General features: G+C 40.3%; 1 protein-coding gene across 4 annotated transcripts in view; it reads right to left on the bottom strand.

Moving 5' to 3' along the window:
* Positions 1–21,784, bottom strand: part of LOC131237006 (uncharacterized) — a 52,453-nt gene that overhangs the window by 9,896 nt on the left and 20,773 nt on the right. For 2 of the 4 annotated variants that reach the window (XM_058234612.1, XM_058234615.1), the window contains exons 7-16: positions 9,242–9,314; positions 7,300–7,705; positions 5,900–6,223; positions 5,600–5,800; positions 5,330–5,428; positions 5,169–5,232; positions 4,937–5,064; positions 1,433–1,679; positions 1,153–1,298; positions 928–1,055 (exon numbers count right to left, since the gene is read on the bottom strand). In XM_058234612.1, coding sequence (XP_058090595.1) covers positions 928–1,055; positions 1,153–1,298; positions 1,433–1,679; positions 4,937–5,064; positions 5,169–5,232; positions 5,330–5,428; positions 5,600–5,800; positions 5,900–6,223; positions 7,300–7,705; positions 9,242–9,314 — 1,816 coding nt within the window. Of the gene's footprint in view, positions 1–927; positions 1,056–1,152; positions 1,299–1,432; positions 1,680–4,936; positions 5,065–5,168; positions 5,233–5,329; positions 5,429–5,599; positions 5,801–5,899; positions 6,224–7,299; positions 7,706–9,241; positions 9,315–21,673; positions 21,752–21,784 lie in introns of those variants that run through there. The other 2 variants (XM_058234614.1, XM_058234613.1) reach the window with 2 other exon arrangements.

The raw sequence follows: 21,784 nt of genomic DNA, 5'->3' as shown, positions 1-21,784 counted from the left end.
GATTTTGAGAGGGTGGACGTCCCTAGCCCCCTCAAGGGGTGTGTGTGTGTGTGTGTGTGTGTGTGTGTGTGTGTGTGAGAGAGAGAGAGAGAGAGAGAGAGAGAGAGAGAGAGAGAGAGAGAGAGAGAGAGAGAGAGAGAGACCCTTCTTTCTCTTCCCTCCACACGCCCACACATCCAGCATGTGGGTCCACCATTTGAGGGCTCTTGTGTGCCTTCATCAGCCCTGCTCTGAGGTTTGGTGTGTTGGCTCTCATCTTCTTTGAGATAGATTGGGGGGGAGAGACCTCCTGCGTTGGAGGATTGACATCGACAAACTTGTAGATTCTTGATGGCATTGAATGGAGGCAATTCTAGTTTGTAGAATTTTTGATTTCTAAACATTTGACAATATCTAAACAGGGATCCTTAGGGTTCAAATACATAAATCTGGATTTTTAGAAACTTCAATTTTCTTGTGTTTCAAAAATCCCAACAAAACACACATGGCACACTGTGATTTCTTGACAAGGTGGATGGTAAGCTACTGTTCCACTGAGATGTATGTCGGCTCAAGATTCCTTTCTCTATATATGGTGTATCCTATTTGCAGATGGAAAATTAGGAAGACAACCGCACATCCATTGAAACGACAGTCATATCCAAGGAGTAGGAACTTTATGATCTTGAATGCATTGACCAAAATAAAACTGAAATGTAAATAAGCTCATAAATGAAGTGGATGCCTAATGGTGATTTTTATCCTAGAAGACCATCCTTCATTTATGAGGAAATTCAAGAACTTTCTTCTAGGGCAAGATTTTTTCTTGCTTATCTAGGCTAACTTTCTTTGTTCCCACCCCTGAAATGCACATGCACACGCACACATGGCTTAAGTTTAACTTAGTTATCCATTAAAAGAGTTCACAGATACTCTGAAAATTCTCACCTAATTTCAATTTTGCCACTAGTGAACATGAGTATCAGACCAATTTCAGAGCAAGGACTATAGAATGTTGACGCCCAGCAACAAGTATTACCATGAAACTTTTTCTTGTCGAGTACCTTCTTAATCCCCTGAAATAGTAGGAACAAAATGGATGCAGAATTACACTCAGCTAATTTTGCTTGACAAATTAAGAAAAGCTTTGAGATCATAAAAAATATCAATTACCTGAATTACATGCACCAAGGAATATAAATATACAGCCTTTTCAGAACAAAGCAATACTAATGATTGCTTTGGTATGGCATCTTTGACAGTGGTCCCTTTGATCATGCCTGGACCCTCTGATCCATGGACTAATGAATCTGGTCCATCTGTATACAATTGCATATTCTCGATTCATTCAGTCACGTTATTTAATGCTATCAATAATAGGTTTGTTATTTGGAAATAGAAATCTGTAAAAATTGCATGATTACAACCTCAGTAAAGAAAATGTTCTTATTACCTAGGATCTGCATGAATAGAGCTCTAGCAGGTTTCTTGGAACGGACCATGCTACTGCTTAATGCAATTCCTGTGTCCGCTTCAAGGGCCAAAATTGATGAATCTTTCAGTGCTACCAATAGAATGTTCTTCTCAGATCCATGGAGTTCGTAGCTCTCAAAGTGGAGAGAGATGATACCAGTATAAAGTTCACTCAGGAAATGTTTCTGATATAATATAGTAGGGCCTTCCATGTCTACTACTGAAACCTGGAATGATGAAAAGAAGTTTATCTTGACACATTCAAACCTAAACAGATGTTCTGACAAATGAACAGAAAAAGGGATCAATTCTTCATTACAATCATTGTATGCAATACCCATTTCATCTGTTCTACGAAAATTACAAACAACTTATTATATATTGCCTACAACTGCACCTGTTGGAACCCTAAAAATAACGTGTCTGTGTAAAGCTTCAAAACAAAAAAAATTACAACTTTAATATGATCAACGGAATCTGCTCCAGATTCCAGGAATGGGTAAACCCACATTTTGAAATACATGAAAAGTAACCATCTTCAAGTAAATGATTTCTTTGTAACATTTGAATGAGAAGCGATCTTTTTTACTTTTCATTTTTATACCCTGATTCATGGAGTAAGTATTTTTGCTTGCTCAAATAGAAAATGGAAAAAGGACCAAGCAGAAGATTTTGATTTCTGTAGCTGGTAAATTGTTTGCCTCTCTTTCACCTAGAAGTGAAGAATGCTTCCATTAAGGATATATATCAGTGGAAATTCCTCTTCTCTGTTACATAGCCAACCTGATGTTTGGAAACTTCTTATTGGCTCAAAATTTCCTCATTTTTGAGGTCAATCAGCCTATGTCCAAGGAGTCCTGAAGACTCTCATTTATGGCTTGCCTATAGTGTCAGTCTGCTTTTCATCTTATTTCAAGGAACAAAAAACAGTTGGTTTCTCATTTTAATAGTGTGCAATTTCAAATGTTTAGACATGTGTGCGTGTCTAAACATTTTTATTACCTTAGCTTTTCCATTTTTATTACCTTTTCTGCTTATGGTCAGCAAAATTCGTTCTTTTTTTCGAAAGTTACTCTTCAATATGTTTTTTAGAGTGAAAATCTGGGACAAAGCTAAGTTGCGTTTATCATCATTGCCGTCGTCGTTGTTGCCGTCATCATCATCATCATCGTTGTTGTTACCTTACCCAACTAATTATGGTCCGAAACATGAATCCTTTTTCACCATTCCGCTATATCAAGGGCCATAACTTTAGTTCGAGCATAGGTCATCAAGTCTTTCCTTACTACCTATACCGACTTCCTTTTGGGCCTTCCCCTTGCATTGCCTCCCAAAAAAAGGACAAGGCAATGATGATGATGATGAACTTCCATATGCCATTTTTTCTATCTTTTATACTCTGATAGATTTTCTTTTTTCTTTCCAATGTAATTCCCCTTTTTTCTGGCAAAATATTAGGTACCAATATTGGGCACAACAGTGGCTGCGCACATATCTCCGACCATCAAATAATGACAGACACGAATCTTAATAAACATTTCAAAATGAGCATTTGAAATTTCGCAATTTTAAATGCTTGCTATGTCCCCATCAACATCTGTTAGGGCCTGTTTGGTTCGGTGTAATTTCTGGTAAAAGCATAGTCAATACTTTTTCCCCCATGTTTGGAAAGAGTTGGAATTGCACCTCAGTTTTCGGGCAAAACCTTGCTTCCAAGAGAAAACTCGACTCCACCATGATGTATGTGTTATAGTCCATTCAATTTCATTTTAGGGCATGAGCTCAAAAAATGGGGCAGATCTGATGCTCAAGTGGACCACACCACAGAAAACAGTGAGTTCAACAGGCATCACTATTCCCACTGCTCCCTGTGGTGTGGTCCATTTGAGCTTTGGATCTGCTCCATTTTTTGGCTCATTCCCTAAAATGATTTGGCAAAATGAATTGATGGCGTTGATATGACACATACATCATGGTGGTGCCCACAAAGTTTTGTCGAGTAGACATGGTAACAACTTTACCTGTCAACATCTGTCATCATCTATCAACATCTTACAATGTGGAGATTTCAAAGTAAATAATCATTTCTTTTTTACAGGTAATTACATGTAAATACCTCAAATCAAACAGGCCCTTAATGGATAGAGAGAATGTTCACTCAGACTCTTGAGATCACTGTGCAAAGTGAAGTGGTGATCTTTTCTTTCTTTGATATTTCATATTTTCCTAGTTATATTGTAATATTCATCATAATTATGTTGATTTTATTTCACTTTTGTGCACCTGTGATTGTGCATGTTTTCTTGGTAGCTTTGCTACTAAAAGTTCGGTATCTTCCCTATTTTCCTTTCTTAGGGAGCAGTGAGGTCTCTTGGAGGATATCTCCTCTCCCAGCACCAATAATCTTCAGGATGTTACTCAATTTGAGAGATCTCACGACATGGACAAACTACATACAATCCTTTATCTGAAAGTGAATGATTATGTTCTTTATTATTGGATCCCATTCCCTCCTAATTACTCATCAAGGAACATCTCAGAAGTCTACTTTGTTAGGAAGACTAACCACTCTGGTAGAAATTACAAATCGCTATATGCAACTAACTCCTTGATGGTAATCAACCACTTTAATAGTCTATTACATTGCCGTTTGTGGGAGTTTTATGCTCTCATTGCCAGTCCCCAGCCTGGATAAAGGAGGAGGGTTGTGTTAGGTTGGCAGTTGGCGTCAAACACATGCAACTTCCAGCATGAATCCAAACATGGCAGAAAAGGATTCACGTATTAGTTGGAATAAGGCTTGGATGATGACAATGATGATATTTGCAACTGAGAGAGTTGAGTTATGATACACACACATGCACATGTTATGTATTTCCTTAAGGCCTGTTTGGATAGTGGGGAAAGAAAAGAAAAGAAAAGAAAACTGTAACGATTATCCAATTATGGATTCCCACGGATTCCATGAGCACTACCGAACATGGATTCCCATGGATTCCAGGGGATCTTGTTTGGATAGCAAGTGGAAATCTCATAATCGTCTCACAATGGTCACCTTGTATTTTCAGCATGAGAATTTGACTTTTTGCTTGGGTAATATTTGTTTTATGGAATTCACTACTTGTGTTGCTATCCAAACTAGTAAAATGTCCTATCATGGGAAAAGCACTTCATTTTCTTTTACTTTCTTTTCTTTCCCCACTATCTAAAGAGAGCCTCCGAGTATATGGAAAAAAAAAAGTGTCGTGGGGTACAAGAACAACAAAGGATCATAAACAAGTACATTGATATATAAAGATGTAATAGTCATTGTCCCATAAGGTTTTCCTAAGTGGGAGGATGAGGCTTGACAAACGGATAATTTACTTTGAAGTTAGAAAGAACTTTGGAGGAAAGGTTTTCCAGTTGATCCTTCGATTTAACATTGACAGTTCAGACAAATAGATATGTGACGGCAAAGAAGAAAACAATTAGAAATGCTTACATATCCTTGATCAGATCCAACAACAAGATGTCCCGTCCTAGGGTTTACAATGATGGAAAGTACAGCACCATTGACTTTTATAAGTTTAACAAAACTAATAACGCTGCTCCATCCTTGCTTTGTAGTTGCTGCCAAGAAGTGGGTGTCAGGTTGAAAGGAGATTAGAGTAATTTCTATAAAAATTGTTTGCAAGTGTTATTATGGTAACTGAGATAAAAATCCTCAAAAATACCTTGTAGTGATAACAGATTGTTTCCTGCTGTATTTTGTTCGGGTTTGAACTTGAAGATGCGTATCTGCATGAAAGATGGACTGAAAATATTTAATTATTTCAAGAAATATCTAAGACAACTGATTTGCATTTCATTAAATCCATCAAGAGAAATATTTCACCGTTCCACTCTGATCTCCAGAAACAAGCACTCGAGAGTTGATATCAAAGTACAATGCTGTTACTGGAATACCACTTAAGGAGTGGTTGCCTTCACTCTGCTTGGAAATTTAAAGGTATATCAGAATAACTAAAATAAAAGAACCAAAATTCATCATACACGTCTGCAACAGTTATTGTCATGATAACTGTGACATATAACATATTTCCCCTTTTCATTTCTGCAGTTGCACTATGTCAACAACATTTAGAATATCACATTGAAAATTTACCTGTTGTGTCACTGATAAAATTGACACAAGAAACAGGCGTGATGCATCCCAAAAATTTATAGCTCCATTACTGTGACCCGTTATATACAAGTTTTTATACTTTGTAAATCCACTAAAGCGCGCATAATTTAAATGATTTACGTCCTTCTCCTTTGTATCACTGGGAAAAAGAGAAGGGAAATTTTTGGCCAGCATATGATCCTACAAGGTCAGAAAAATACACAACTCAGTAAAAAATTTAGAATGGCTCACTTAAACCCAAACAAATGATTTACTGTTCATGTTAAACAAATAAACTACCTTCTCCGTGGCACTTGACATGTCTGAATTGTCTGTAATGTATTTTGCAGCTGTGATGTTTGAATCCATGAATGGTAACTTGACCATTACCTGCTTCGGGAGTGTTGGAGGTGATCTGGATTGACATTGTATAAGATACTTTTCAATCTCTGAATCATCATAGACACACAAGCAACCTGATTTTAATAGAAGCAGCAGAGTGTCTTGTTTATGTTTGTTCCAGTCACCGATACTTGAAATAATTTCCATGTCTAGACAGGCTTTGGGCAAAGGGAGAACCAACTTTATCATACGGGATTCTGTATTTTCATTGAGAATGATTATCTGTCACAGTACAATGGAACTATTGAGGAAACAATAGATGAATTAGCAGACAGAGGCATGCTTAAAGAAATCAGGAAGTGGTAAATATATGAAGTGAAATTTTAGAGAACTGAAGGAATTAGCTGTTCATGAGGATAAAGGGCAATCTCAATGTGCAGATGTCGAGCTTGCAATTTCTGTCCTTCCATATGAATTTTTGAATTCCGGAGGAAGCTTAATGAAGAATTTGAATAAATGATAATATGCTATTACTGTATCATCTTCATTAAGAAAAAAAATGCCCTCTCTTACCCTCACAAAGATAAAGGCTGATGTCAATATGCAGATGTCAGACTGAAGTTTAACAAAGCATGAAGTGTACCACATTTAGTGCTGAAAACTGTAAAAGTAATGCTTAAAACTGTCTGTGGGTAGAAGAATGACCACATGCATAGTATGCTAAGGTTACCATGCTACCCTGTTTTTTCTCTTCAATGTATCACATGGTAGGAGGGGTGTCCCAGCCGTGTAAAAAGGCAGGTCCCATCATGAAGATCACCAGGAAGGAAATCAGGCTGACCCACTCATCAGGCAGGGTACACTATCAAAATCAATGGACAGCTGATGGTCTGACACAATATATGGGTGCAGGCTACCTGATGAGTGGCTCAGCCTGATTTTCACACCATGCGATCTCTGTGATGGTTCCCTCCTTTTGAACAGCTCGGATGTCCTGCACATATGAGACGATGGCTATAAAAATGTTGTTCCATGGTAAGCGGCGTACAGGTTGTATGCAATCGCTCCACATACACACGCAGACAAACACAGATCTGATAGTCTGTACATAGTGAGGATATTAAAACCTTTCTTTCACATACAATTGTTGAAAGATTTCTTGAGAAGAAAGCAGTTTATTTAACCACCAAATGATGAATCAAACACCAGCATGCAACCCAAGACGTAACAGACAAAATTCCTTGTGCATAATTGAATATATTTATTTAGAAAATAGAAACTATATTGCTTGAACGGTGTTATGATGACAAGAATGAGAATAAGTCTAAAATAATTAAAGCAGAAAGTCAGAAATATACCTGAAATGAATTTGAAGATCCAGAATCGGAGACTCCATTTACGTACAACCGACTTGCCTTTCCATCTCCTGGAACCCATCTTAATGAACCTATAGGAGTTTTGTCCATCTTATACCCAAGATTGAGTTTACCAATAGGAACATTTTGCGCAGCACATAATTCTTCTTTATCTGTAGCTGGGATATTTTTTGGATTGGAAATTCCTGGAATAGTCCAAAGTAAAATCTCCCCGTTACTGTATCCAACAACTACTTTACTTCCATAGGGACATGCCCAGCAAGCAGCTGTTACTTTCTTTGGTTCATTGCCTAATGAATATAGTGTTTTTCCACCTGTTATGAACATGACTTTACTTTCTTGGATTCCCCATAAGATAATTAGACCATCTCTAAAAATTATAAGGACCCTGCAATAATAAGAAAATACCAAGAGAAAGTTTAAGGGCCGTGTTCAATACAGAATAAAAAACGTGGACATGGAAACCCCCCTATGGAATGCTCAGGAAATGGAAAATTGCAGAATCCAAAAGTAATTTCATTGTTTGGTTCTGACTATAGTTTCATATGGAAATGTTAAGAGATGGCAAGAGCTATCTCTTGTAGCCCTTGAATTCTACATTTAACATGTTTTTATTTATTTATTTATTATAAAGAAATTGATATCCATGTTTTTTGAGGCAAACCTTGTAAATGGAAATCGATATTCATACCTACTTTTTTCTTTTCTCAAATAGAGAAATAATCAATGGAAATTGGTTTCCTTTCCAAAATTCTCATTTTTCCCAAACGGGCCCTTAGAAGAAATCACAGATTTACAAGAAAAAAAAAAACAAAACAAAAGGTCCAAATTGTCATGTGAATGCTTTATTCTGCAGTCTGGAAGACAAGAAACCATGTGTGTCAAGCCACTTTTGTTAACAGATGAAAGTCATATAGGATATTTGGCATTTAAACATTTCACTACGAAGTTAGTTTAAATAGTTACAAAAAACTCAAGTCACTGGTAGTAGTAGTAGTAGTGGATCTCTTTACTTTGTCCATGGAAAACACCATACATGCTTTATGCAATTTATGCATGAGCACTACAGGAACTGACCTGCGCATGCATTTCTAGAAAGCTACAGCATCTCCTGATAGACCATGATTCAATTTAATTGAGATTGGCGAACCCAAGGGGTCCCCATGTCCACTCGAAGCTTTACTAGTACCAATGTTCTTATGAAGACTTTGATGTGTGTAAGGATGACTAAACAGAGCATCAGTTTAAAACATACTGGAAGTAGCTTTCAAAGAGAAAAACAGGACGATATGCTGATGATCATTTTCTATTTCTAACACTTTGGAAGCTGAGCTTAATGATTGCTGAAGATACAACAAAGATGGAATGATTATAGGATGGGTTGATTATATAGCTTTGCATCACATTCAACAACTAATTCTTCACTAAACTCTAACGTGTATTTTACATGTTCTAATCTGTTTATCATGAAACAAGTGTACTTCGAAGGGGCAAATACTTTGCAGATATAGATGGACTCTCTAAATGCTCAAGGGAAGGGCGGCCTCTCAGTGTAGCACAACGGAATAACAACTAGCTATCTCACACATACCAGATACTATGGATCTGTCAGATGTTGATTCTCATGAAAATCTTTTGAAAAATATACTTCTATCTGCAGAGATGAACTAGATGATAAGCTCTTTCTTCTTTTCTTCAAAACTCATGATATGCAGATCTAACTAATGCAAAGTGACATAGCCCATGAACTAAAGTTTATTGTTGGCTATTGGCATCAAAGACATCCCCCTTCAATATGAACATGCATAAGGTGCTAACTGATAGTTTATAGGATTTGAAGCTGTTGTCACTTCTGCAGTTTAACTTGATATAGAACATTCAAAACAGTTATGAAAGGAAAGACAAAAACAAAAGTAGGTATTACCTCCTACTCTCAGCCATTGGCTGCGGCAATATATGCATTACTGCAGTATCCTCTGCCACTTCAGTTGCACTTCCTGAGAAAGTTAATGGTGAAATGATACAATTGATGTCCCACAGAGAGGGTTGAAGGAAGAAGCAAGCATGCAGAATACTACGAACAATGTGACCAGACGGTTACTAAGGAAGAAGATTTTTTTTCATGCATTTTCTTTCCTAGATTTAGTTAAATCTAACAAAATAATCACAAAAGAAAGCATTTAAAAAAAAAATTTGGTTGAAACCCCAAGCCACATAACATGAATGGATATTTGCATCGAGAAGCAGAAGCTAAATTCTTAATAAGGAGGCAGAGAGGTCAGACTTCAAGCTTAATATTAAAACTTTTCATATGCAATTGTTTTACACCGTTTATGGTTTTAGGGCCTTCATGGCTGCTCATGATGAGGTGTGCATCGTTATTTTAACAATGTTTTCATAATCTGAATCACTTCTATATAAGATTAACTCTTCATTTTATTTTTAAAACATCGAGCAAGAGGGAAAGAATCTGCAAGAACTAATCAGCTCATCCTCTACGGTAAACTATGACCTGGAAGCAATTTTGACTGGGTTTCCTTAAGTTTGGTAGGTGCAGTGGGTGGCATTGCAGTGATCTGATATTTGAATACCCTTTTCAAGGAGTGCTGGTGGTCAGGTTTATATTTTGTTTCAGTTTTGTTCAAGTGATCAGCTTTGGAACAAAACGGGTCTTTACTGCCATGTATGGTCCAAATGACCTTGGCAGTAGACCTCAGTTTTAGTCTGAATTGGATGCAACTAGATCCAGATGGATTTTGTCCATGGTGTCTTAGTGGCGATTTTAATGCGGTTTGGTACCAGCATGAAAAGTGGAATGGCTCGTTAATTAATTGGAGCATACACGGTTCTCCAATCGGGTGGACGAATTATTTGATTGAGCTACCTCTTTCCGGTGCCAAATTTACATGGTTGAATCAACAAGATATGTTAGCCATGGCAAGAACTGTTAGGTTTCTGGGATAATGGGAGTGGGAAGAGCTATCTCAAGACATCATCTAAATCAGCCTCCCAAGGACTTTCTGATTACTTTCCAATTATATTGGAGTCTTAAGAAGAACCTTGGGGCCTTAAACTTATCCAGCATAAGATGAACTCTTTGTTATTAATGTCATCGCTTAGTCTAATTACATATGTTCATCCTATGGTTCTACTAGTTAGATATAGTTCATTGTATTAGAGACAAAATCTCTTGACTTACAAGATCAATGTACTAGTTCATGGGATAAAACCCTCCTATTATCTACACAGTATGCATTCTAAACCAGGAGATGTGAAGAATATGTTTTTTGTAACTATGTTTAGGAGATATGTGAAGAATATGTCTCTCTCTCTCTCTCTCTCTCTCTCTCTCTCTCTCTCTCTAGGGATGTGCGTGAAAACCGAGAGGAGCTGAAAGCTTTTCTGTATTTGAGACAATCCAAAGGGGTTGAATATATAGAGATTACAATCATCTATACAAGGAAAATAATAAAATCAAAATCTTCTACCTATGGAAACGAACTATGCAAGGTATACTAGCCATACAAGGTATGTGAGCTTGTCTAACATCCCCCCTCAAACTAATGCTCGTCATCGACAAGTAATAGTTTGCCAACTGGAAATGAGTGATGTGCAGAAGTGAGGGACTTGGTGAGAATGTCCGCAATCTGATCATGGGATGCAACATGTGGAAGAGAAATGAGCCCAGACTGAAATTTCTCGCGGATAAAGTGACAGTCAATTTCAATATACTTCGTCAATTCATGAAAAACCGGGTTAGAGGTTATCTGAATGACACTTAGATTATCAACATGGAGTGGAGTGGGATTTTGCAGAGGAATGCCCAAGTCGGAAAGAAGTCCACGTAACCAGACAAGCTCACTACACGCAGCGGACATCGCCCGATACTCTGCTTCTGTGCTTGATTTGGAAATAGTGGCCTGCTTCTTACACTTCCAAGAGATGAGAGAAGTGCGGAGAAAAACACAGTAGTCAGTAGTAGATCTTCGTGTGAGAGCGCAACCCGCCCAATCAGCATCCGAATAAGCACGAAGGTCCAGAGTCGCCGCGGAGGAGAAGAATAGTAATCGATCTAAAGTTCCACGTAGGTACCATAGGATGCACAACACCGCAGTCATATGAAGAGTACGAGGAGTAGAAACAAACTGACTAACGACTTGGACAACATAGGCAATAGCAGGGCGAGTTATAGTGAAGTAAACCAGACTCCCAACCAAACAGCGGTATAAGTCGGGCTATGCAAGTAGATCACCATCGTCATGACCATATTAAACTTTAAGTTCTAAGGGAGTCTGAACTGTCTTCTGATCTGTCAATGATGCCAAGGCGAGAAGATCCTTGGTATATTTACGCTGGCTGACCAAGATCCTACGTTTAGAACGTAAAATTTCAAGCCCAAGAAAGTATGTAAGATGGCCGAGATCTTTCATCTTGAATAAGGATTGCAGAACATCCTTTAAAGCCGAGATGCCAGTAGCATCGCTACCAGTTAGAAGTAGGTCATCAACATAGACGAGAACAATGACAATTCTGCGAGCAGTGGTGCGCAAAAATAAGGATGGGTCATGACTACTTTGAGTAAAGCCATCACCTGTAACAACATTGTGAAAGCGTTGGAACCATGCCCAAGGTGCCTGTTAGAAGCCATACAGGGCTTTCTTTAGGCGACATACCTTATTATCAAAGATTAAGGAGCCAGGAGGAGGTTTCAAATATATTGTTTCTTAGAGGTCTACATGAAGAAAAGCCTTTTTCACATCCATCTGAGCAAGTGGCCAAGAGCGGACGGAAGATATTGCCAGAAGAGTACGAACAGTTTTCATCTTGGCCACAGGAGCAAATGTCTAATCGTAATCAATTTCGTATTTCTGTTTGTATCCCTAAGCTACAAGTCGAGCCTTGTATTGATCCAATGAGCCATCAGACTTGAGCTTGACAGAATAAATCCATTTGCTACCAATTAACTGTTGGTCAGCGGGTCGAGTGACAATGTTCCACATATGATTATCATCTAATGCCGCAAGTTCTTCTGCCATAGCCTTCTTCCAACAATCATGAGTGGCTGCCTGAGAGTATGAAGTAGGGATAGAAACAGTGTCCAGAGTAGCATTCATGGCAAACATAGAGCATATCAAGCAATCAGGCGCTCGATGTACACGATCGGAACGACGTATCCAGGTAGGTTCAGGATCTACAACAGGTACAGTAGGTTCGAGTTGAGTAATAGGTGGTGGAGCTGTACGTGGTCGACACGAGTAAACTTGCAACGGACAGGGGAGAGTACTCGAGGTAAAAGGAATATCAGGAAAGATGGTTAGACCAGGAGATTTTGGGGGGTGCGGAGGAGGAAGAGATGAATGAAAGACAATATGTTCAAGAGAAACAACATGTCGTGAAACCCGAACACGACGAGAAACCGAATCATAACATTGAAAACCCTTCTGAGTTTCTCCAAATCTCAAGTACATACATTTGATCGATTTTGAAGATAGTTTGTTATGCCCACGTTAAGCCAGGTGAACATAACAGACACAACCAAAAACACGAAATGTGGAATATGCAGGAGGTAAGCCGTTGAGAACAAAATATGGAGATTTATTGTTCAGAACGTTGGTTGGCATCCGGTTAATCAAGTAGACTGAATGTAACATTGCTCCCGCCCAGAAAGAACGAGGAACACTCATAGCTGTCATCAGAATGTTGGCAGTTTCAACAATATGACGATTTTTTAGTTCAGCCACCCCGTTTTGTTGTGGAATATCAGAACAGGTGGTCTGACGAATAATCCCATGACCCTAAAGAAATGTACGAAAATCGGTTGAGAGATATTCTCCCCCGAGTCAGAGCGGAGAGTTTGAACTAGAACCCGAAATTGAGTCTCCACTATAGAGCGAAATATCTTGAATTTTTCAAAAACTTGTGACTTCGAGTGCAGAAAGTAAATCTTGGTGTAATGTGTGAAATCATCAATGAATATAACATAGTATCATAACCCAGAGAGAGACATAATAGGTGAAGGACTCCAGACATCTGTATGCACTAGTTCAAATATAGAAGATGATTTTGTAATACTTAGAGGAAAAGGAATACACTTACTTTTTGAAAGACAACAAGATGAACAAGAATAATCCAAAGATTTCTTATTAAGAAAAACGTTCCTTAACATGCCAGAAGAAAATAACTGAATTAACAGATCAGAATGTGGATGACCTAGGCGAAAGTGCCACAGTTTCCACAGTTTATTTGCCGAATAAATATCTGATGAAGATGGAGAAAAGAAACAACGAGCCGGAGTGACAGATGGATCAAAGTCCAGCACATACAGACGACCATGCCGCCTACCCATCCCAAGTACCTTCCCCGTTGCCAGATCCTGCACAAAACAACAGTTGGGAAGAAATAAGACTAAGCAGTTATTGGATGTGAGTTAACCAACTGAAATTAAATTAGAGGAGAGGTTAGGGACATGAAACACATTATAAACAGTGAACTGGCGATGAGCAGAAGGAGAGAAAGTCAATGATCCAACGGACTGAATAGGTAGTCTAGTGTCATTCGCAGTAGAAATAGCCTGATTTCCGGTGTAGGGATGAATGTTACGAAGATAGGATACAGCACCAGTCATATGATTGGAAGCACCCGAATCAAAGAACCATGTAAAAGATAGGGATATACCTGACATACCGGCCGCAGAAAGGGCCTGAACTTTGTTGGAGCATCGCAGGAGTCAAAGGTGATGAAAGACCTTCAACGAAACCAGTAGATGCAGAATCACTAACAGACGACTCTGAAGAAATAGTGGCAGCAGTAGCGGAAAGAGCACGAACACGGCCACAACCACCACGTCCACGGCCGAAAGAAGATGCATAGGCATGTGTATGACAGTCCTGAATACCATGACCAATCCGTCGATAATAAGCGCACCATTCTTTGCATTGAGCAACAACGTGACCCACCTTGTTGCAGCCGCGACAAGTCAAAGGAGTGGAACCACGTGTTGGTGTAGTGGTTGACACAGCAAGCACCATATCAGATGACCCCGAAGTTAAGGAAGGAAGAGAGAGAACTTTCAGTCGTTGTTCCTCAGCCAATAAATCATTAATAACCAAATTCAATGAGGGCTACGGTTCAAGAGAGCAGCCCGACAATGCTCAAATTCCGAACGCAGTTTCAGAAGAAATTGTCGAACTTGCGCACTCTTACACATAGATTGAAATATCTTAAAGTCATGAGGAAATGTGGAATCCATCATAGCCATCTCTGTCCAAATTGTGACAATTTTGGAGTAAAATGATTGAGTACTGTCGTCACCCTGAGTAAGGTTAACGAGATCCTGTTCCAGGCGGTATAACCGGGCCACATTACTCTATTGATAAATTGTCTAGAGATGCTCCCACATTGCCTTAGCAGTGCGATGAGGTGTGAGTCCAACAGCAATGGACCGATCGACCGAATCGAGAATCCAGGTAATAATCCGCCCATTGTTCATTTCCCAATAAGCTAATTTGTCGGCATCTGTAGAAGTGGGGATAGGAACAGATCCATCAATGAGTCCCCACAAACCACGACCCTTGAGGAAGTTCTGAAAATGGATGGCCCATAGAGAATAGTTGGTACCATCGAAACTACAACGTGGGGCCTCTGTACGTGATGAGTTCTTGTCCATTGATCTGAAGTAATTAAAAGCATGCAAAGAGTTGCAGTAGAAGAAGGTGTTAGATATACTGTACAACAAGAGATACCTAAGGGATTACAGTTTCTGGATCCGGCGGAATAACAACAGCAACAGGGGCTTTGGATCTGGCGAAATAACAACAGATCTGGATCGGGATCTGGAATAACAACAGGGGCACTGGATCTGGCAGAATAACAATAGGGGCACTGGATCTGGCGGAATAACAACAGATCTGGATCGGGATCTGGAATAACAACAGGGGCGTTGGATCTAGCGGAATAACAACAGATCTGGATCTGGCAGAATAAAAACAGATCTGGAACAGAGGCCGGACGAGCAGATCTGGAACAGCAACAGATCTAGAACAGAGATCGGAGAGCAGAGGGGCGCTGGACGAGTAGAGGGGCGGTCGGACGCAGCAGGGACAGTGGCCAGACGCAGGGATGGTCGGATCTAACAGGTGGTGCCGGTTTCGGATCAGTGAAGCTCTGATACCATGAAAACCGAGAGGAGTTGAAAGCTTTTCTGTATTTGAGACAACCCAACGGGGTTGAATATATAGAGATTACAGTCATCTATGCAAGGAAAATAATAAAATCAGAATCTTCTACCTATGGAAACGAACTATACAAGGTATACTAGCTATACAAGGTTTGTGAGCCTATCTAACAGTGCGAGCAACTAATTTGAGTTTGTTTCAGTAGTTCAATGGACCACTTGAATGGTGCTGTAACTATGTTTAGGAGATATGTGAAGAATATGTTTTTTGTTTTATGTGTGCATGTATACACACTCTTGCAAGTATAAGGAGCATCATACTCCTTTCTTCTATTCCTTTTATAAAGAGGAGCATCATACTCCTTTCTTCTATTCCTTTTATAAAGAGTGCATTAGTCCTAGTGGCTAACACAAGGAGCATTGCCCTAGCTCTTTCCCTCTTTTTCTCTCCTCCCCCTCCCCCTCCCCCTCCCCTCTCTCTCCCTTCTTCTTCCTTCCCACTTTCTACTCTCATGCAGCATAACTTCAACATGATACACATAAAAAATCAATGCCCACATAATATCCAGTCCTGCTTGATTTTTGGGCCAGTGCATGTTAAGAATGGGGTCTACATGTTGAACAACATGCATCTTACACAAAATTTCAACAGTCACATATGTTGTGCACAGTGCATCATGTGGCTCCCTATGATAAATATGGTAAATGAAAAGTTCTTCTTAAGCAGGGCTGGCAGCCCCTCCTCTCTTGATGGGGACATCTCGCGCATACGCGCACGCACGCTGCCTCACCTACGCACGTACGCACGGAGTAGGAGGGCCCCACCATCGATCTGTCTCAATGACGACGTCTAGGGAGGGCCTCCTACCTAGAAGACGAAGTTTGGTTCAAAAGATTGGGCCCGATAATCAAGAAAAGCCCATCATGGGATCTCATGATCGTGACCCACTCGTCGGATTGATTTCATATTTTAGGTTTTGTTTATTGTTATTATTTAGAACATTGTGAAAGTTTTAGATTTCTCTGTTTAGTTTTTATTTTAGTTTACTTCATCGCTAAGTAATAAGTTGCGCACATGGTGCGAGTTTTGGGGTATAAGATTTTCCCTATAAATAGGCACCCCTTGTAGTTCTTTTGATTCATTGAAGTTAATAAAAAAATTTCTGCTTTATTTTTCTGCTCTCTTTGTGAGTTGTGGAAGAATTCAAAAGTGGGTGCGAAGCCCTCCCTTTTCGAAGGGCTAACTACCGTGGTGCGAAGCCACATCGATCCCGATTCAACCCCATCCTCCATCATCTTTTTTTCCATCTTTCCCCACTATCCGTACTTCGAATTCGTCCTTTTGTTGCATCAGATTTCTTCATTACAGCAGGTTTCCAGATTTCGGCCCGCAAGCGAGCTGAAACTTCGGCGGAGCACCACGCACAAACCGTATATCGAATCGAGCTGAGATTTGGGGGTTTTGGAGACCATCCCTATTCGACCAGGGCCAAGGTGGCTTTTTTCTAAATTGTGGGCCCCACACACGTGCGGCCGGGATCACACGCAGGTCCGTCTAGCCATTGTTGTTATCCACACGCGGGATCGTCTTTTGGCTCAGATTTTTATCCTCTTTTATCCTCTCATAGCCATTTTTCATGCATCTTAGCCCTAGATTACGTTTTTCCTAAGTTATTTGCCAATTTTCTTACCCTAGGGTTCCCCGAATTGGAATTTTTGAATCCCTTCGATTAGGGACTGATTACTATGCATGCGAGGATGATTATTTCTTATCTTTGAGTATAGTTTGGTTCATAATTTTTTATTGATCCAGCCCTATCATGTGTAGGCCTGGACCCGCATAGATTCCCCTTAATTTAATGTTTGGACTTTCATGTGGGATATGGAATTTGTGTAATTGTTTCTGAACTAACGTGATCTTAAGCCTGAAATCTCGCATATCATATTTAATTTTCATGTCCTGCATCAAATTTGGTATCAAAACCTAGGGTTCTTGTAGGGAAATTCACCACATATTTAGGGTTTAGTTTGTTTGAGTCATTCATACATCCAGTCCATCATATATAGTTGCTAGAAAACTGTAGTCCCTAATACATATAGCTGAATTTTCGTAACGGTGTGTAGTCTCCTTCATATAGAGTCTCGTAGGGTCATTTAGTTTTTAGACACATATAGTCGTCATAGAAAGTCCTTAGGTTGAGTTAGCCAGTGTATGCCCACACGTACGGGTCATGGTTTTGGCTTGCACCCTACACTAAACATGGAGCAACTGCTAGAGTCAATGAACAAGTTGTCCCAGCAAATCGAGTATTTGGGTAAGTGCTATGAACAATATATAGACCAACGCTTTGATCAATTTGATGCGCGCATTACCCAACTAAAGGCCTCCGCCAGGACAAATCCTAGCATTGGGGTAGATGTCCAATCTCAGGCAGGTGGCGAGGAGGATAGACCAATGAATGGAGGTGGCCAAGGAATCAGTCATGGGCATGCACCCGTGCACCCACCCCAACAGGGGCATCAAGACCACTATTTTGAGTGGCACAACACGTACGGCCTTGTGGCTAGAGAGAGTGCCCCAGAGGCTAGTATAGAGTTACCCACTGAGGCCATTCCGATAGTAGATGAGTTTCGTGATGTCTTTCCTGATGATCTACCGGATGAATCTCCCCCTAGGAGGGATATAGAGCACACCAGAACATGGGACACCGTAATACCTACAACCGAGGTTGCGTTTAATAGTTCCGTCGATAGGTCCATGTCACTGTCCCATAGGCCGTCAGAGCCTGCAGAGTCTTTTGTGTATCACATTCATTCATGGCATTAAGAAATCACGCAGAAGATCACTGCTAGTAATGAACATTACAAATTTTCTACAGACCAGTATAAATGTTTCAAAGAATGCAATGTAAGGGACTCCGTGATGGTCCGCATCAGCCTCGAGCGATACCCTCCGAGGGCCGTTCGTAAGTTACACGCGCGTAGCGTTGGACCCTTCAAAATTATAAAACGAAACGGTCTCAATGTGTATGAGGTAGATCTTCCACCTTCCATGGGAATTACTTCCACATTCAATGTGGAGGATCTAATTGCATTTCAAGGGGCCATTGATGCATTGTCTAGCCTTTCGCCTAATTATCCTGATTCATCAGACCTTTCCATTGATCCATGGCCCCCTCTCGATCCATTTTCCCAGCCTCTACCTCCCATACATATCCGTCCCGACCCATCTCCCAGTTATTAGGTCTCATATCTACCCCTCCCGACCCATTTTTCCAACTCTACCTCCCATACCTACCTGTCCTGACCCATCTTCTCAGCTTCTACGTCCTATACCTACCCTTCCTGACCCATTTTCCCAGCCTCTACGTCTCATACCTACCCGTCCCAACCCATTTTCCCAGCCTCTACCTCCCATACCTACCCGTCCCAACCCATTTTCTCAGCCTCTACCTCCCATACCTATTCTTCCTGACAATTTTTCTCAGTCACTCCCTCCTATACCTAACCTTCACACACCCAGAGAGGAAATAGAGGATATCTTGGACCATCAGAAAGTTTTAACGTCGGACGGCAAGTTTTAGAAGTACCTGGTCAAGTGGAAGTCACGCCCAGCTTCAGACAACACGTGGCTCACTGCGGAAGAGATCCAGAGACTTGATCTTGACGTCCTGGAGTGGTTCAGGAGTTTTATTTCGCCAGTGGCGATCTTCGCAGCCGAGGAGAATTGATGGGGACATCTTGCGCATGCACGCCGCCTCGCCTACGCACGTATGCACGGAGTAGGAGGGCCCCACCATCGATCTGTCTCGATGACGACGTCCAGGGAGGGCCTCCTACCTAGAAGACGAAGTTTGGTTCAAAAGATTGGGCCCGATAATCAAGAAAAGCCCATCATAGGATCTCATGATCGTGACCCACTCGTCGGATTGATTTCATATATTAGGTTTTGTTTATTGTTATTATTTAGAATATTGTGAATGCTTTAGATTTCTCTGTTTGGTTTTTATTTTAGTTTACTTCATCGCCAAGTAATAGGTTGCGCACATGGTGCGAGTTTTGGGGTATAGGATTTTCCCTATAAATAGGCACCCCTTGTAGTTCTTTTGATTCATTGAAGTTAATAAAAAAATTCATGCTTTATTTTTCTGCTCTCTTCGTGAGTTGTAGAAGAATTCAAAAGTGGGTACAAAACCCTCCCTTTTTGAAGGGCTAACTACCGTGGTGCGAAGCCACATTGATCCCGATTCACCCCCATCCTCCATCATCTTTCTTTCTATCTTCCCCCACCATCCGTACTTCGAATTCGTCCTTTTGTTGCATCAGATTTCTTCATTACAGCAGGTTTCCAGATTTCAGCCCGCAGGCGAGCTGAAACTTCGGCGGAGCACCACGCACAAACCGTACATCGGATCGAGCTGAGATTTGGGAATTTTGGAGACCATCCCTGGCCGACCAGGGCCAAGGTGGCCTTTTTCTGAATAGTGAGCCCCACACACGTGCGGCCGGGATCACACGCACGTCCGTCTGGCCATTGTTGTTGTCCACACATGGGATCGTCTTTTGGCTCAGGTTTTTATCCTATTTTATCCTCTCATAGCCGTTTTTCATGCATCCTAGCACTAGATTACGTTTTTCCTAAGTTATTTGCCAATTTTCTTACCCTAAGGTTCCCCGAATTGGAATTTCTGAATCCCTTGGATTAGGGACTGATTACTATGCATGCGTGGATGATTATTTCTTATCTTTGAGTATTGTTTGGTTCATAATTTTTATTGATCCAGCCCTATCATGTGTAGGCCTGGACCCACATAGATTCCCCTTAATTGAATGTTTGGACTTTCATGTGGGATATGGAATTTGTGTAATTGTTTCTGAACTAACGTGATCTTAAGCCTGAAATCTCGCATATCATATTTAATTTTCATGTCCTGCATCATCCCTTCTATACTTCTATCCATATTTCTCACATTTTTAGCTTTTGTTTTTGCTTTTCAATTAACTTCCATGATGAGGAGTGCTGGTGTTAGTAAAAGAATGGTAATCGCTTGGTTACTTTTTTGTGCATAACGGGAATAAAACTTGAGCTTTATGGCCTCCACTATGTTGTGTCTGTAACATCCACATTGGCATCAAAAGTGGCTATTGTTGTCAGACCAGCCAAAAGTCTGACCAATGAACAACTCAAGCAGACCACACCACAGGGAACAATGGGGAGATGACACTGACAATAGGTTGTGTGTGGGGCTGACCTTGGTGTTCATCCAACACGTACATCAAGTGAACCTCACTATAAAGAAGGGGAGCTTCAAAATTCAGCCTGATCCAAACCTCAAGTGGGCCATGTGTGAAATTATTGGTTTTTGCATTTCCTTCAACAGTTTGGCCCCCGTAAGTTTTGGATCAGGCTGATTTTTGGGTTGAAAATAATTGTATGTACCTGATGGAAAGAGTCGATGTCCCGCATACAACTCAGTGGGCCCCATAGAGCTTGGGTGTTATAATCGCTGGCTTACCACATTTGTTGTAGAGGATTCTCATATGCTTTTTATTCATAAGATAGTCATGTGCGCCCGAGCATTGTGCAGTTCCCTACTAGTATTAAGGAAGCATTGAGAAATTCTGTTCCAATATAAGAATTCTCCCTTAGGATACTACTAACGCTACACTGCTGATTATTTGACCTACATAATTGAATCTAATCAAATTACATAAAATTAAGAAATATAATTTTTTAAATGGGAATATTCTAGAGTAGAGAGTTTCCTAAAGTTCTCCAAAAAAAAATTTCCCTGAAATGACATTCCTATTTTGAATAGAAGAAGCCAGAAGAAGTTGAAGAAGGAACAAGAAGAAAAAGGAAGATAACAGACGCAGGGAAGAAAGGGGAAAAAAAGGAAGGAAGATGGCATTATTGGAGAAGAGTTGAAAAAGAGAGATGAGCAGTGAGTAGTCAAATATGAGAAGTGGATCTGGATGGTTCATAGCTCCCTACAGAAAAAACAAGGGGAAGGGTCTTAAGAGACATCACCAATTCCCCCTTCGATTTTGAAAATGTCACACGTTCGTCTCAGGCAGCTTAAAAGGGTTAGACCTTAGAAACAGTTTAGACATTACATAGATAACCATGTATGTGCCAAGAGCCCATAATGCTTGACAATGGAGTCAAAACTGTGGAATTACCTTAAAGTCAAATTTAGAAAAATGCCACTAGAAGTTGACAAGTTCTACATCCATCCCAGTTTGTTTGAATTTGACGAAAATATCCCATGATGATTTATAAACCTGCAGAGT

This window comes from Magnolia sinica, chromosome 2 (genome assembly GCF_029962835.1).
Source record: "Magnolia sinica isolate HGM2019 chromosome 2, MsV1, whole genome shotgun sequence".
In the NCBI taxonomy this organism is placed as follows: Eukaryota; Viridiplantae; Streptophyta; class Magnoliopsida; order Magnoliales; family Magnoliaceae; genus Magnolia; species Magnolia sinica.
The sequence above is the reverse complement of the archived record's forward strand: the minus strand, read 5'-3'. Positions and strand labels throughout refer to the sequence as shown.